This window comes from Channa argus, chromosome 1, assembly GCF_033026475.1.
Source record: "Channa argus isolate prfri chromosome 1, Channa argus male v1.0, whole genome shotgun sequence".
Classification (NCBI taxonomy): Eukaryota; Metazoa; Chordata; class Actinopteri; order Anabantiformes; family Channidae; genus Channa; species Channa argus.
Window position 1 is genome coordinate 36,435,054 of NC_090197.1, and position 17,936 is coordinate 36,452,989.

The window sequence follows — 17,936 nt, forward strand, 5'->3', positions numbered from 1 at the left end:
AAGAGAAGTACAAGCATCACCACAGTTGTTTCATATATGAAAGAGATTTAATACACTTTCACATACATACTTGCACACATACATACAATATATATATACTGTGTATATTCTGCATTGCACTTCCAATACACATGCTGCAGTATGTTTTCCTACTCAGTATGTTTGTGGCAATTTGTACAGAATACAGCCAAGCTTTTGTCCAAGTAGGTAGATGCCACTAGTCATGGCCGTGTTGTCCCATGTTTCTCATTTTTGAAATCATAAGTTAGGGAAATCTTAACTAATAAAATGCTTCTAAAATGTCACGTAATCACTTTACCCCGACTGCTGAGTTTAAGGCACTGCATTGTCAGCATTGTCTCTCCCATTGTCCATCATTTTTATAGTTATAAACGGGCACTTTTTGGTGACAAACATTCACACATCCAGGTAGATTTAGATTTGTTTGAAATGATGGGAACTTGGCTGCTTCATCATCAGTGTCTCTTGTACAGCCATTTGAATCAGTCTTTCAACACCATCAGCTGATCAAGTCTAAATTAACATAATTGTCTTTTTCCTAAACACCACCAGTTCCATGTTTCATGTTATTTTATTTCAGGACAGGCCATTGTTTGTACAATGCAATGCTGCATAGTTCTTTGGCAAGGTTTGTCTTTTTCTGTCGTTGACATTACTCATATAATGTTAAATCAAGTCAATCTTCACAGTTTCCCATGGCCGCTCACGTCCACAGACATGCAACGACACTGTTTGACCCTCTGCACCTTACGATGTTTAAAAGGAGGCTGCAGGTCTGGGCAGTCTAGCTGCACTGTAAGTTGTGTGATGCGATGAGGCCTGCAGAAGGAGCACGACTGGAAAGGCTCCTGGGCCTTGTTGTGGTTTTTCCTTCCAGAGCCTGAGGCTTGGCCTCGATTCTGCCCCTGCCCTGAGCTAGGGCCCATATGACGGGGGATGTAGAAGGAGTTGCACTGGCCATAGCAAAAACGATTGACCACAGTGCGACTGCGGCAGCCCTCCTCACTAATCGTCTGACGGAGAGGTTGGGTCTTGCACCAGTCCCTGCGGAGGTAGCGGCGCTCCGTCACCACCAAGGCCTCTCGGCTAGAGGATAGCACCTCTGGTTTCTGCTGCAATAGCCGATGATGGCGCTCTGAGGATAGATTTCCTTTGGTCTTGAATGGGGACGGGATGGACCCTTGAGGCCGAGGCTTTTTGGCCTCTGCAGTGATGCAGAGCACCCAAGCCAGGATGACTGGGATAGTTATTCTCCACAGCATTCTGCAAAAAGAGACATAATTCTATGCATTAGAGTTCCAGAAATAAAACATGGTGTCTGAACAACTTGTTACAAAAGGATCACATCTTAGTTATCAGTAGTAGAAAATGATTCACAACATTTTGTTAACATTGCCAGTTATTTTGGAAAATGTGTGAAGGTGCATTCTTGTTGAAACACCTTCACGTTTGAGCCTTCCAGGCATCACTGAGGAAATGAATCCATCACAGGGTCCCCATTTGTCAGCATCCCTGTGTCATTACTTGTATTTGCTTTCCTCTCAGCTACGCAACTCTTCCAAAAATAAACAAAGCCCTGCCATCAAAGGATACACTTAAACACCCATAACGAGTAGGGGAAGTTGATTTTATTGGTCCCGTCGGCGGGTAAAATAATTAGGGCTTTGCTTACTTTAGTCATGAACTATGCTGCAGATATGTAAACAGGCATTAGAGAGGCCCATCTGCATGTTATTAGGGGAAGAGTTGGGGAACTCTACAGTACCCTTTGGTAGTCTAATCTTCTACTCTTTAGTGATATACTCTGGACAAACCGAGGCGAGCATGACACATATAATCCATAATCATCATAGTGTCTTCCGGATCATGCAAGCACCAGGAAAATGGTACGATCCAGAGAAATGGTTTCTCCACCACTCAGGATAGAGTATCAGCCCATGTGTATGCTGTCAGTATTTGCGCCAGTACATTTTTGACTATCACTCAAGCATCTTTTCAGCAGATGTTGCTCTTGACAAGCATTGCATGACATCAAGTCAAAAATTCTGACAGAGAACCAAAGTGCCTCAAGGCCATTGGCTGCTCCTATTCACAGACTCTTCATTGCTGTGCAAATTTGTATGTTCCTTTTCTTCTGTCTCTGGACCTGTAACTCACTCTGACATGGAACAAATTACTTTATCATAATCCACTTTGCCTTTTGCCTCCTTTTTTCTGCCCCTGACCCTGAGGTCATGGCAGCTCGGTCCAAGCTACGTGAGTCTGTATATCACTGTCCCAGCAGCACTTGCCATAAGCTAGACAGCCGTGTATTGTATTTGTCCATGTAGCGGAGAGATGTAGTTTAAACTTGCACGCAGACATTTTCTTAAAGATGCACTATCTAACTTTTAAAAATATATTTTCAATGAAGCTCCCCTTTCTAACCAGTGAAGAATGTCTATTTAGCTTTAAAGATATTAAGAGACATTTCATGTTGGACTAACATACTGTAGACACAGAAGACCTACTTTTCTTTTTGCTTCTTGTGCAGTTCTGACCTATCGTGTTGGTCAAACCTGTGTGGAAAGTATTTTGGACTTTGTGCCAATAAGTCAAGTTGAATTACTCTATATTTGCAATCAAGTCTATTGTTGGTATTTTGATATTTGGAGGATGTGCACTGCACCAAAGTTTTCTGGAATCAGTTTTCAATGAAATAAACACATTTTACAAATTTATTTGCCAGTCAAAACTACTCTGATCCATGCTTTTTCCCTAGCTAAAAATCTTTGCATACACACACGCCCGCACAAACCCATCATAAGGTTAGAATAACTAAACCAAACTCCCGCTGGGTCCTTCCACCACCTACTGCATCAGGGAGTCATGTTCCCCAATTTATCTTCCAATGATCCACCTTCTATGTAAAACACACTCGTTTGTCTTGAGCTGCACTGTCTTATTCCTTCTGACTGTGTGTGTACATACATGAACCCCTGGCCTGGTGAGCAGGCTCTGCTTTTGTGTGCAGGCTCTTGTTCTCTGTTTCTCTGTTCTCCTGCTATCTGTCGTTTTAAGAGGCACCCTGTGACTCTGGTGAGCTATAGTCTCCATAGCCGCAGGGACTTTGGAGGGATGACCTGACCAACTGTGTACACAGGGCATGACGGATGGCCTGTACAGTCAGCAGCTCTGCTTGCTTTCCACTCCTAAACTCAGTCTAAGTATGATAGCGCCGGCCCTGCCAAGCTTTTCTCATCAATCTCAGCAACAAGACAAATTGTGGTTTTGGGGCAGGGATTCGGGGGCTTAGGGGGGAGCTCTGAGGTGAATGGGTGGGTGATTAGTGGTTGGGGTTAGGAGACAGGAGAAAAAAGAGATGAAGAGACAGTGGGGCTTGGGGCAAATGACCTACTGGGAAACAAAATCGGCTCCACTTCAGCTCCATGCATAGCACATGGCCTCCTCCTGCAACTGTATATCTCTTCATAAGCTGTTTGTCTTTTTAATTCTTTCCCTCCCCATCTGTCTCCCTCTGTCACTTTGTCTCCCCTTTACACACGGCACTAATAATCACGAAGACCCAGAGGCAGAAGGAGACTGGGGTTTTGTGTGTTTATGGTGAAACGGAACTGAACTGGACCTTTCTGTCTACTAAACACTAATATTGTCCAAAAACACAGCTTTATGTTTTACCAGAACCACAAATACTTGGGGGACATGCTTCAGTGAACTGTGGCAGGCCCTGTTTCCAAAATTCAGACCTCTAATGAAATTACAAATACCAGAAACAAATACCAAAGAGGCTGCTGAGCTAGACACAAGCCTCTTTGAAAACAACCATTATCATCAGTGGGAACTTGTTATGTTTTGTTTCTAAGAATGACATTATAATACCATGGTTATGTTTTCTGTCCGCATAACAATGGGTCTTTTTTTCAATTGTGAAAGAGCAAAACGAAAAACAAAATTAGTCATGGAAATCTTCAGCCTAGCTGCTATATATTTTAATATTTCAGATATTCAGTCGCCCAACAATTGAAAAAAGAAACAAGAATCCTTTCAAGACTTTCAATTTTGTACACACAGATGTATTTCCACTAAACCATGAGAAACATCTTCCCAGCATGTCTTCAAAGGCAGGTTAAAACAAACAAAACCTGATGCCTCAATTATTGGTGCGTCAGAAAGTCTCATACACAGACTGGTAAGTGCAGTTAATTACAGTAGAACTGCATTTAATTCACCGTGTAGCTGAAACCTCAATCACAAGAGAGTAACCGCGTATACACACACACACACATGCATGCATGCAGGCACGCACACACCCATTCGTACACACAAGCACACAAACATACCCAGAATATAAAGAGAAGGGAAGAAAGGTAAATGAAATGTTTTCACTTGGAGCCAATTACACAAAGAGGAACCATGTCATTATCTGCATTTGTGGATTGTATTTTCCCAAACTACACTCGGCTGTTGGCTCATTAACAGTTGAGGGATTGGTGGGGGCTTCTTTTGGGGGCTTTGCTGTGTAAATGTGTCTAATGCCAACAGTGCCAGGAGGCTGCTTTAGGCAGTTTGGGCAGCCATTTGTCACCACAATCCATCTTGGTAATGACTAGCAGCCCAGATATAATGCTTTCCAAGTACTGGCAAGAATGTAAGGCAACTCCTTCACCTCATCAACATTACATGCTTTAGTGGAGGATGAGGGGCAATTAGAGGTACTGTGATAGTACAAGGTTTCTCACTGCAGACCAGGATGACACTACTTAGCCATAGTGATTAACACCACCTTCCACTTGAGTTAAAGTGGAATTTGTTTAGTTGACCTCTTAGCATACTTGTACTGCTAAAATGCCCTTATTTCACCTTGCGTGACAGTGATACATTTATACTGGTCCAAGTTACTGTGTGAAATGGGTTTACCATTTATTAAAAAGGAAACATTCAAGATGTGTTAGGTATGCACTTCAAATGTGTGGGATCTCCATTAAAATTTAAAATAAATGTCTCAATAGTTAGCTGCACAACATGAGCGATGACCACAGCATGACCGCGTTTTGCCTGCAAGAAAAGCGAATGTTCTGTTGGTGAGAGTGTTATTGTAACAGAACAGGTCAGAATCGGCCAAAATTCAACATTTCATTTTGCTCTGCTCACCTCAGTGCAAACATAAACTGCACTAGTTATGAACATTATTAAGGATTCTATTTCATTCCAGTTTTACTATGTTTAATGATTTGCACCTTTGTGTTTTATGTTGCTAAAAAAAACTGCAATGTGTCTTTGTGCTAAATCCTCTTTGACATCAGAGCGAACTGTACAAGGAGGTGCAGTCACCAGAGCTGTAAGAAGGATCAGAAGGCAAACTCCCTACAATTCACCACATGCTTAACTGTAGGAACACACACACACACACAAGACTAACTTGGATACACATCATTATACACATGAATGCATTAAAGATACAAGAGTGAACACAGACAAACACAAAGAGAAAGATAAACCTGTACACAGGAACAGAGATAAAAGAAGAATCAGTTTTGGAGAACACAGGTTTACTATGTACATTAACATATTTGCCTCTTCTTTCCTCTGTTTTTTTTTTCATAATCACTGGAAATATTAAACTGACTTTTATTCTCACAGTACAACATACTGTCATCAGTCAATATGTCTGTCATTACAAAGCTAATTCCCTGGAATCTCCAGCCACTAATTATAGTAATTTAGTAGACACTATTATCCAGAACACCTTACAGTACCTTGAAGGCGTAAATTTTTACTATGGGTGGCCCCAGTGCGAATCAAACCATCGTTGCTGGCAGAAATACTAAATAGTTGTACAACCACTGGCGTTCGAATTACATGGCTCTGTGCTTAGTCATTTAGAGACTCACTGAGTCACTCAGTCTCACGCTCACGTGGAGTAGTTTGTTGAGCTAGCACTCATATAACTGATATACAGTTTTCTCAGTAAATCCAGTGACACTTGGTTCAACATTTATAATTGCTATTTCCTCACATATGTTCTGGAAATGTTCATTTTCATTTTCATTTTTATCAATGTACTTGGTCCTGATATTGAAAATTCAAATTTAGGAAATGAAGTTGGCTCGTTATCCTCCTCCATTGCTAACTTTATTTAATGAAATAACATTTGGATTTATAGTAATCAATTGTTAGATATATTTCTTGTGAAAATGTTAACTTAAAGAGAATCTTTGAGGCATTAAGTGTTGAAGAAGTGTCGTCACAGCAAAGAACAAAGTTTGGCTCATGTACCTCTCACCACAGTGTCGAGCGGTCCAGTAGTGTTTCAGTGCAGTCAAGGAAAGCTGTCCACCTTCAGCAGTCCTTGCGTCCACTTCCAGGTTTTGGTTTCCATGGCAACATAATCTGTAGTATCCTCAGGCTTTGTGTTGCTTGTCTTCCGTCCACTAAACATTAAGGATTGTGTGCACAATAAGCTGTCCAAGTTACATCTCTTTTTGATTCCTATCTCAGTCTAACTTTCTTTTTTTTTTATAATTGTTGTTTTTAGGTTTGAAAGTGAAGTTCCAGGTTTCAGTCTTCAGTGCTGTGGAGACTGTCTGTAGTCTGTCTGTGAGAGGGCTTGACTCACTGTAAAGCCTGCCTTAGTTTGAGTCTCCACCACCCCCTTCCCTCCTCAAGACTGGGAGGGTTTTTCCTATTGGCCCTTCAACAAACCAAGCTTCACTATTTTTACTTAAGTCTGTCTCTTGCTGCCCATTGATGTACAAATAGATATCTTACTATGTTTCTCTGTAATTCCCACCCACAGATTATATCTAACCGATCAAAAAGGCACCTTTTTGTTTGCTTTCCTTCCATTGTAAGATTTCTATCCCATGTTTGACATTTATAATTTTAGGAAGTGAATGCAATTTTAGCAACATGGACAATAAAGTATGAGCTTGTAAAGAAACAACTTGCTCCTACAAATCCCCTTATTACAGTATACTCAGTCACTGGCACTGTAACCACATCACATTACAGCCCATAATCCCCCAATCCATAAATCACTGTATGCATGTACCCTGACGAATGCTTTGAAAAATGCCACAATTGACATTCCTTGATGCAACTGAGACAATAATGTTTGTCTGTTTTGTGGCTCTCGCTAGGGTGACCACTGGGCACAGAGACAGAAAACACTGACTGTCACTTCTGCCATGAAAGAAATGAAACATCAACAGACCCCACAAAACCTCAGATGGGTACAGCCTGAACAATAACCCCTTCAGCAGATGAGAGGATGATGACATTTTTGCATGACAAAACTTCATTTGTCTGCGGAGTTACTGTGGTGCATTTTGCTGATCTGTGTTGGCTGTTGAAAGAAAGCAGTTCCCTGCGGTAGGAAACAATGTATCACCCTCTAGTGGTAAAGAGCAGAAGTGCATTGTTCTGGCACAGTTGAATTATTTTTATCCTGCAGAATTAGAGCTGCACTCTCATCAACACTGTAGTGGTATTTTGTATAGCCAGGAAGTAAAAGAAGAAAACATCCAGGACATAGTAACAGATAGAGGGCCAACTTTAATAATACTAGTAAGTAAAAGTGTCTTTAAATATGGTATAAAAATAAATGCAGGAGAGAATAACAAAGAATTATGTTCTACATAGGACAGGAGACGGCATTTTTGTCATTTTAAATGTGACTTTACAAGTGCAATGAAAACCATATGTGCTAATTATTGTAGTGCAATAAATTAATGCAAAGCAAAATAAATGCACAATAAATAATGGTAATAATAATCATAATATATATGTATATATATTGTATATTCATTCTGCACAACACTTCCCATAGCGTGACCTCAGATCATGTAAAGTGATGACATTTGTTAGATTTATCCGTTTAAGAAGTCATTTTATATTTTTTCAATGTGTTTTTTTTTTCTCTCTGACATCATTGGTTTAAGCTGGAAACTGGAGAGGGGGGCCCCCATCCAGCAGTTCTGGTGGAAAGAACTGGAACACTGGATTTGACTTTCTTCTGTGACATCTTTCATTTTGCCACATTGTCAGTGTCCTAGCAAGTCCAGCAGGGCTTCCTTGCTGAGAATACTGGAAATAGATCAGGTACTGTAAGAGGAGAGAGAAGGACAAACGTCCTCTCTATGGACATGCAACATCTGGTGAACAACAGGAGAACAGACGGCCCAGCTCATTGCCCAGCTGAGCCAAGAGCAGATGGAAAGACAATGTTGATGAAGACATGAGATGGTCCCCCTCCATGTCCCAGAGAGAGAGAGATGGTGTTGATTTTAGCATAATGGCACACAACTCGTCAGCCTCTTGGATGCTAGTGGTTTCCCCTGTGCTGGGAGAAGAGCAGAAGAGAATGAGGTGAGTATGCAATAATAAACTACAGCTATCTAAGATTTGAGCCGAATGTAAAGTATAGTTAAAGGGCACATATTCAAAACCATTAAACAAAGGGAAAAAGAATTATTATAGAATACGTGAGAGTATAAGCACCAAATGACAATGAAAAGTACACATTAATTTGTATTGGACATTACCTGGAAGCAAGAGCCTTCAGAACAGGTTCTTACTTTTCTGTGGGCACATATAAGGACAGAATTAGTAATTCAAGTAATAGTACAGTAGAATCAGGGACCCGTGCATAATATATAAATTGCAATATGTAGTTTGCATTTTCGTAACACCATTATAACTCATTCAAAAATGTATTTCAAAATAGATGTGTGTGAATAGTGACGATTAATTTCCAATGTATAGCATTCATATACTTGATCAGAAAGAAAAACCAGCATAACAAACCTGGTGCAGATTAGGCTGTTCCTTTTAAAAACCTAGTCATAATGCAGCCTTCTTTGCCAGAATGACAAGCAGGGAAAGTGTAGGAGGTGTGAGACAGAGCAGGTTTTAAGCAGATAAATACACCTGTGTAATTCTGAATTATTCATCTTGTTATGACAGACTCCGTGTCTCTGTTATTCACAATGGTTTTACAAGCCTGACAGAAGTCTTGATCAGCTACTCCATCATCCACACATGAAGTAGACTCTATTAATACCTTGTGATTTCTAGCCTCTCATTTGGTTTTGCTACAGTACCGTGCAGGTGCCATTTTGTGTGACGTTCGTTGGTTTGACCTGATGCTCCCTTTTATGCAAGTCTACTGCATACATTGCTTTATTCAGGAATTTTATAGCCTTTTCAAAAATATTTAATTTTTTATATGAACACAAACAACATGCATTTAGGCATGGAGTTCCGATTTCCATCAAATGTTTTTTCTTTTACTTTTTTTTATTCTTACCTTTTTCTTGGCCTGTAATAACTCCTGATAGGCACTGGAACGGATGAAACGGCTGTAAGAGTCACTCTTCATCAACTTATAGATATGTTCCTGTTGTTGAAATTACAGCATAATGTATAAAATCATTAGACACCGGTAACACATTGTGCTGAATAGAATAAAAACAGTGATTCATGAATTGAAAATGTTGTTGCATCATGCTGGGTTTAGATTAATTTTCAGTCAGATCGAATCTTTCTTTGTATAATTTCAATTGGAAGTTCTAAATAAACCTGTTCAGAAATTTTCTACGGTGTATTTTTACAATTTGCCATGAAATAATCACACACCTGTGCATCCTCAAAGGCATAGCGTCCGGGATCTTTGACATTCTGGGTGGTTTTATCGTAGCTCTTGGAGTCCACATTGATGGCACTAGGTGCTCCAGGAGCCAGAAACTCCTGCCAGATCTCTTGAACCCGAGTTGGAACTTCTCTGATGGGGCGCTTCTTTAGTTCCTGGACTGCTAGCCAAAACCTTAAGGCCAATAATAAAAGTATAATACCCTTAGACTCAGACAAACAACATACAGAGTATTAAAGTAGTGGTTAGAATTTTTCATGGGTACAAACAACTACAGGCTTCTTTTTAGTCATATGTTCAGTTCAAAGTGAGCTAGAGCAATACTCAACTGAGATATTCATTTATAATTTAAATAAACTTAACCCATAATCAGTTTTTTAACAGAAACAATACAGGCACGTACCATGAGAGGGAGCAGAGGAACCATCCTGCACAGCAGTTACTCTATGTATACATTTAGCTGTTGGCATGCATCTTTGATACTCAGTATTCATGTTACCATGAAAAAACAGATTATTGTAATATTCCTCCCCACCTGTGTTTTTCTAACCACGGTTGTGTGTATTTTTTGAAGATGCATACACTAGCGCTCTCTGATTTGATTAGACCAGTTTACTGTAGCTTATTTATTATAAATGGAAAGAGGTTATGATCACTGTAATAACAATGATGGTTCTCAGCCTCTGTGTTGTTGTGCAGACAATTCATTCAACTAAGACATATTTGGGATACTGAATAATAATTTCATCTCTTATATTATCAGACAATTACAGAAAACTTGTTCAGTTATCACAGTTTAACCATAGAGTGTTTTGTAAAGTGTATATGAACATTTTATTTTTGTGTCTATGTGTGTGCATGCAAAGTGAGAATTAAATCCTCCACAGTCACATGTGTGTTAATGTATGTGTTTGTATTAATCACATTGAGGTGAACCATATCTGTTCACATTGCAGGGGCCCACATGGAATAAAAACGCTGGGCCCAAGGACATTAACAATTTAGTTTAGGTTTAAGAATTCCCTTAAGAATTTAAAGGTTCAGGCAGCTATATGGGTTTAAGGATTAGAACCATAGTAGCTTTAGGTAAAGACCCAGTTTATAATCCAAATCAGACCTCAAGTCCTTTACTTTATTTCATTTTCAGGCAGTTTTTGAAAAGTATATCTTTCTTTCTTCTTGCTTTTGCATTTTTGTTTACATGTAAGTTTGTTTACATTGTTCAGATGAATTATATATCAAGCATGAGAATGTATTTTAAAAATGAGATGAATGTGTAAAATGATGTGATGATGGATTAAACTTCCCACAGTAGCTTGTTGCTTGTTGCACAGTTGCTTTCCTGTAGATGGATATATACTAATTAAATTATGCAATATATAAATAAATACATCATACAGATAATACTTTCACTTTGATACATTGACTTAAAAGTAATGCAATGTTTTCATAAGTAAGAAAAACGTGTGTGTGTGTGTGTGTGTGTGCATGTGTGTGTGCGTCTGTGTGTGTGTAGTGTATTTCATTTGGTACCTGAGATTCTCTGAGCTGAACTCAGACTCCAAGAACTTGAGGAACTGCTCTCTGCCCACAGGATCTTTCAGGACCTCATCAATGCCAAAGGCCCACCTCTTTACCCTCTGCTGGCCTGGCTCCTTACTGGAGAGGGGCACATAAAATGCAACATGTGGGCAGAGATAAAGTGCACGGTACACAGTAACACACTCTATATGCTCTGTCAAGTAGCTTTTGCATACTGTTGCTTTTCTAGAGACATGTACCCACCTGGCTTCAAGCTCCCAGACTGTGGTGTCATCTGAGATCCAGGGGTTGGATGGATCTGGAAGCGTGAGGAAGGGGTCATATTCAACGTACTGCTCTGTGTAAGCCAGCAAACTGTTTTTATGGACAAACAAGAAAAAACACATAAAGGTTTTACTGGAAGATATTTGACTCAGTGTGCACTATAATTGAGCTGTTATGCCTGTTGAAAAAAATCCTCCACACCTTCCTCTGATTGATTGTGAATTAGTTTATTTATAAGCTTTAATTGACAAAGGGAGACTTGAAATCCTCCGAAGACGAATTTACCCTGTATTGCACCTTTCTCTCAGTGAAAATGACAAAATGACAGTATCGGCATCATCAGCACTAACACCCAGTGAAGCCAATGTGCGGACACAGTCGCTCCTCAAGGTCGTCGGAGCTTCTAATTCTATGCCACGTTAGCCCATTTAAATGGTCGACAAACCGATCGATGGCTAAACTCAATAAAGACACACAGAACATTGCTCACCTCTCTGCCACTTTGGACATCTTCAGTCGATGTTTATCTAGTTGCAATTGCCAAAAGGTGATCTGAAACCATAGCAAGGAACTGTTAGCTGATTTGAATTCATTTACACATCAACTGTGTGATACCTGAAGGGTCTTGATTTTGTACTTTCGTACTGTATATACACACATATTACTACATATTATTTATTATAAGATAATAACATTAGTAATAGCTTCAATCTGTTAAAGATCAAGGTGCCACCTTCAGCTCTAACCTGTTCCTGTAGTTCTTCTTCTGTAGGCTGCTTGGTTTCTGGGGCTGGGGTGTGAGTTGGGCTGTGGGTACGGATGTCATTCTGCAGCCCATACACAGACTGAAACAACAACAGTATTTTAAAAAAAAGCAAACCTGTAGTAAAAGTCTCACAGCTGCTGACACTGTTAGTGACGTACTGTACCTTTCTAGTTTTGTGAGGGTTTTTCATTCTGGAGGACTTCTTTATGTCGACTTCCGTTGTATTCACACATCCAGGCTGCAAGATATGTCGAAAGAAAAATCCCAAAATTATAAGGTAATTTAGGCCTAAATGCAAGTTTTACAACGTTAGCTGTTTCTGGTTTGCCCTCTAGGATGACACCACAAATGTTGAAGGTGTAAATTTGCAGCCATTATGAGTTTCTGTTAATCAAATTCAATGTGCCTTGCTTGGCTGTGAATTGATTCTGAGAATTCTCCAGAATACTGTGTCAGATGCTGGTTAATTAAACATGGAATGGGCCAATTCCAGCAAAACAAGTAAACCAGCGGGAAATCAGACTTACTGTGCAAATTCTGGCTGATTGAACAAGTGGTCTAATATAGGTCTCTTCCAGAAGAACAGAGCTAAGTAGCTCGACGGCATCACTGTGAAATTTGAATTAATATTGATTATGTTGCTCCAAGGACGCAGAAATTGAACTTGTTATTTTCCAATTAAACATGGAGCAGTGGCTTTCTCAGAAATACAGTGGAGGAGAGCCTTTAACCTCGGAGGGAAACTAAATGCTAATGCTAAGCAACAGTTTTGAACACACTAAAGAGCAGCACAGAAGTTGATGAGTTGTGACAGTTATTGATGTGGCATTTCATGTGTGTGGCAGATTTATACACACAACACACAACAGAGGATTTGAGGTGTGCTCGTCTATTTAGAATACACAACCCATATGTCATATGAATATATGTATATATATATATATATATATATATATATATATATATATATATATATATATATATATATATATATATATATATATATATATACACATATATATACATATATATATATACATATATATATGGGGAGGGTAAAATAGGATTGTGGTGTAAAATATCGGTAACATATCGGTTACAGCAAACGTGACAATGCATCAGTAATGTTACTCACCACTGGTCTGTGCACGTCCCAGAATGCTCTTTCCTGACTGTCGAGAATCTTTCTCTCAATTTTGTCTCTCTTCTTGTCCACTCTGAGAAAAAAAAAATAATTTAGAACCAAATATTTAACTTATTTCCAGACACCTATGTCCATTAGAGTACATGTTCAATGTGCAGTGCATCTGTGATGTTGTGTGCTCAAAATTACAGGAAAGTTGTAGTACACCACTACGTTTAATGATGTCATAATGAAGGTGTAGGAGGACTCACTCATAATGGCTCAATGCGTGTGTGGTGCTTATAGAAACCTACTTCGCTTGTGCTTCTGCTTGCATAAAAATGAACTCCCATTTCCTGGCGAAAGCTCTCTGTAGCCTTGCTAAGCTCTCCTGCAGGTGAAACAAAGAAGAAACAGGAAAAGGAAGGCTTTTGAAGGATCGGGGCTGAATATGTTTACTGCACATGTCATGAACAGTGCACGACTAAATACCGCCTTTAATGATCTCTGTTCACATACAAAAGACGAACCTTGAGCATAATTAACCCAGTGATTCATATAATAGCGTTGGTGAAAGGAAAGTTACAAATTACAGTGACACACAGAAAAAAAAACAAATGTTTTCAGTGTCAGTATGAACAAAAGACAAGCAGTGTGAGCACAGGAATAGAAGAGATAAGTGGAAAAGGCTGACACTAAAAGACCTCTTTCACTTACCGCTTCATAGTCTGCAAGCTCCAGACGTGCTTTATTTTGCATTGTTCTTTTGCAGAGGTAAACAGCTGAGAGAGAGAGAGAGAGAGAAAGAACAGTTGAGACAGAGAGATTTGTAACAGAGACAAAACAGGATCTCACTTTGGTTTTAACAGCCTTAAGTGGCCATGCATTTACTCATTTAATCCTCTCAACTGCATATTTAAACTGGCCTGCAAATCACAAAGGTCATTGACTGTACGTGGCATGAGCTTCTGTTGCTTGTGTGTGGGTGCGTCTGTGTGAGCCCTTGCATGCCTGACTTTTGATGTCGTCCTGTGTTATCATCAACCCTTCATCCCTTTGTTAACTGACCATAATGTGGAAGCTTCATTATGCCATTAGACTGTTTTCATTAAGGGCTACATTCTCCTGAATCAGTTGCTACATCTGAGGCAGTCTAACTCCCCCTAACACTCATAGGATTACTCCCGCAGTGAGCATTAGTCCCTTTCCTCCCCTACAACTCAAACAACAAATGAAAGACCTGCAAGACTGCGGCTATTCACCTAAACCATTTTTGGCATTATGAAATGTTTATCTCCGCTGTGCTCCAATTAAAAGCTCATCCCTGTGTCACCATTAAAACATTCAGCCAAATGTGCACAACAGATGCCCACATACAAACACTCTTCCAGTGTCTCAGGGAGTATGACTGAACCAATTGGCTGAGGCTGAAATACATGGAAAATATAAATATATTTAAAGAAAAAAATGAAAGCACTCATAGTTATTACAAGCCCACTGCACTATGACTTATTCAGAGCTGTGGGCCAAGAATTTGAGTAGAACCAAATGTGATTTTCTGAACCGTGCAGATAGTGAGGTTGCATATTTCATCTTTTGAACCTTTTGTAACATCTTCAGTAATAACACATCTACTGTACAAATATATTTTATACCCTACACAAACAGTCTAGCCTCTTTAGCACTCACCGCCCAATGCACGGAGCACAAATTAGAATATAAAAGAACAGCTCTCTCACCATAGTCTGTGTTTTCTGGTTCCCAGCAGTTTGATGGCCAAAAGTATGGAGTCTGAAGAGAAAAACAGGTCATTAAGAAACAAAACTAAAAGAATCCCTACATCTCTGACAGCGAACAACTAACCACATGATGTTTTGAATCAAAGTATGCCCTGTCATAAGAGGTCTGGTACAATGAAAGATTTTTTGTATAATGAGCTCGGCTAACGTCTAAAGCACATAAGCTCTTTTCAGTAAGAGCAGAAACCAACATGAATCTTGACCCTCCCCAGGCAGCAGTGTATGGACTGCTTTTAGATTTGAACGATTACATGTGAAGAGCAAAGGCAAGCAACACAAACGGCCTAAAGTACTTATTGCATTGGTAGCTCTGTGCAGTGCTTGGGGGAACTTACTGGGTGAAAAAAACACTAAAACTACCAGTCCCACTATTAACATAAATTTTGTTATTTCTTTGCTGTAAGAATCATAGACCAGAACAACTGCTAATCAACATTTTGACTCCGGCATATCACATAGAGACACTTGAGGCAACTGATTTTTCAGCATTTCTCTGATCTGTCACCCCACTTAGAGATCCCAAGATTCTCATGAAAACAGCTATTAGAGCTTCAGGTGCTTTAAACAGACATGACACAAAATTATTTTAAAACAAATCCCAGTTTAGCAGTATTTAAAATCTTCCGAGCTTCAGCATTACAAGCTCACAGACCTTTTTGTTTTCTCGGGTCATTTCAAAATATTATCTCAGATGGAGCAATAGAGATATCATAAGGTAATTCAACACAATTAAGAATCAGGACAGGTTTTTATAATGCTTACCTGAAACCTATAGAAAGTGCCGTCATCTTTGAGAGTGAGGACGTGATCTGAGATGGGGAAGAAGTAACCATGCGCAGCCATCAGAGTTCCTAAGTGAAGAGCCTCCACTGAGAGAAAACACAGAAAACATCAGTTCACCTCATCCAGGTTTCTCCAAACATCAGCCCATACATGCATATTAAATATTAAAATGAAATGGCCGTGGGTAGGAAGATTTTGTTCAATAACAGGGAGCACCTCAGAGAGTTGTCTTTGATCAAGTGGTTTTTAAAATTTTACTCCTTTTAAATTTGGGCTGTAAGACACAGACGTCGTTAATCACAACTCATGTTTGGTATGTCACACTGTTCACTACAATTTCCAAAAATATTTAGATTATTACCAAAATTAATAATATATGTACAGCCACTAGATTCTTATGATTGATATGTTTTTATATTCTTTAAAAAAAGATTTCTCAGAACAGGTTTAAAGGAATGGTTTAGGCTAGCAGTCCGATAGCTTACCTGAGCATAAAGACTGCAAATAGGGGGAAAGGTAACAAAATCTACCTACAAGCGCATCTGAAGACAACTCCTGATTATCATACTGTGTCCTCTTCATGTAATCTCAACAAAAGCAGAACTGTGAAAACAACATTTAATTATTTTACAGGGGTTGTGTATCAAACGATTTCTTGGCTGCGACTAGTAAATTCCTGGAGACTCGGCTGGTTGCTTGCCAATTCCAAAGAGCCAAGAAAAAGTCTGACACATGACCTCCAAGAAAATGTGGTGTTGTAGTTTTTTTTTTGTTTGTTTGTTTGGTTGTGTTTTTTACTTTTATCCAGAGATCTTGTGGCTGCTGGCTGTACAGCAAAAGATATGAGAGTGCTGTCAATTTTATTATCTAACTCTCCACCAGAAAATGAAAAACGTTAAAAAAATGTCAAACGTGCTTTCGGGATCAGCATGATAATGCTCTTCCCTAATTTTAATAGGCTGTGACACTGCTTTGACAGAGGGAAGGGCAGGTCTCCATCCCAAGCAAACAGCACAGCAGGAGGTCTGGCTGATTAGCCACATTCAGCCGCAGAGGCGGAACTCATCAGTTGGTTCACCTGGTGCTTGGTTGGAGTGAAGACCTGCTTCCCTCTGGCGCTCCGCAGCACACAGCTGTCTGTCCCTGATTTAAAACCATCGGATAATGAAAACACGTAATCATCATCAACTATGTGTCTTGTCTGCCACCAGTTTTTCCTGCTGTTTTCAACCTGTAACCCCTTCACGATGTCAACTTCTATTTACATTTAGCATGTGTTGACAATTCACTGTTGATGCTGCTCCTTTTTGTTCATCATAAAGACTGTGTTAAAACTTTTATTCACATGTTCATAGTGTTCTTGCCTATTTCTACCGTGCAATTTGCGTAATCAGTTTGTATAATGCCCAGAAAGATTAGCTATAAACTGTCTTATAACAGCCCAGTTATAACAACATAACAGATACAAATGCTTGACCTGACATGAGATGTGAATACTATACTGTGTGCACACACACATAGCCACATGCACTGGGTGTATATGTGTGTGAGATAAATATAGATTAGCTTTTCCTTCACCACTGAGATGACTGTCACAGCTTTGAGAGGTCAGGATGCTAATGTGTATGAGTGTGTGTGTGTGTGTGTGTGTGTGTGTGTGTGTGTGTGTGTGTGTGTGTGTGTGTACATATGTGAGACCGGGTTCCTGTTATAAATAAATTATGACTCATAAATGATTTAAACCTGTTTACTTATAAACACGTCACCTCCTCCTTATCCCTGTGTCCCACGTGTATGTATTTATAATTTACTTTACATATTTCGGTGTGTTATTAAGTCAGAAGGAGAAAGGCTCATTTCTGACAGCGAGCTTCAGGAAGAAAAGGCTTATACAAGCTGCGGGCTTCAGTGTGTCATCTGCGTCTGTTCATAACAGACACAAACAATTCAAGAAGACAGATGTCCATAACAAAAAAATAACTTTAATAA

General features: G+C 39.5%; 2 protein-coding genes across 5 annotated transcripts in view; both read right to left on the reverse strand.

Moving 5' to 3' along the window:
- Positions 1 to 25: 25 nt before the first annotated feature.
- On the reverse strand, positions 26 to 6,769 carry grem2a (gremlin 2, DAN family BMP antagonist a). The gene is made up of 2 exons (XM_067516861.1): positions 6,298 to 6,769; positions 26 to 1,284 (listed from the first exon to the last, which is right to left on the reverse strand). Exon 2 carries the CDS (start codon positions 1,281 to 1,283, stop codon positions 705 to 707), a length of 579 nt encoding a protein of 192 aa, XP_067372962.1. The 5' UTR covers position 1,284; positions 6,298 to 6,769; the 3' UTR covers positions 26 to 704.
- A 781-nt stretch (positions 6,770 to 7,550) lies between these two features.
- Positions 7,551 to 17,936, reverse strand: part of rgs7a (regulator of G protein signaling 7a) — a 49,954-nt gene continuing 39,568 nt past the window's right edge. For 2 of the 4 annotated variants that reach the window (XM_067516820.1, XM_067516829.1), the window contains exons 5-16: positions 15,927 to 16,033; positions 15,105 to 15,156; positions 14,083 to 14,147; positions 13,680 to 13,756; positions 13,378 to 13,459; positions 12,406 to 12,480; positions 12,223 to 12,321; positions 11,967 to 12,028; positions 11,456 to 11,566; positions 11,204 to 11,329; positions 9,658 to 9,844; positions 8,610 to 9,418 (exon numbers count right to left, since the gene is read on the reverse strand). In XM_067516820.1, the coding sequence (XP_067372921.1) occupies positions 9,293 to 9,418; positions 9,658 to 9,844; positions 11,204 to 11,329; positions 11,456 to 11,566; positions 11,967 to 12,028; positions 12,223 to 12,321; positions 12,406 to 12,480; positions 13,378 to 13,459; positions 13,680 to 13,756; positions 14,083 to 14,147; positions 15,105 to 15,156; positions 15,927 to 16,033 (1,169 nt within the window). In that variant the 3' untranslated portion in view covers positions 8,610 to 9,292. The other 2 variants (XM_067516848.1, XM_067516838.1) reach the window with 2 other exon arrangements.

What these genes read in the sequence shown, in the direction of transcription:
- grem2a (XM_067516861.1), bottom strand. Translation starts at nt 1,283, where the DNA reads ATGCTGTGGAGAATAACTATCCCAGTCATCCTGGCTTGGGTGCTCTGC.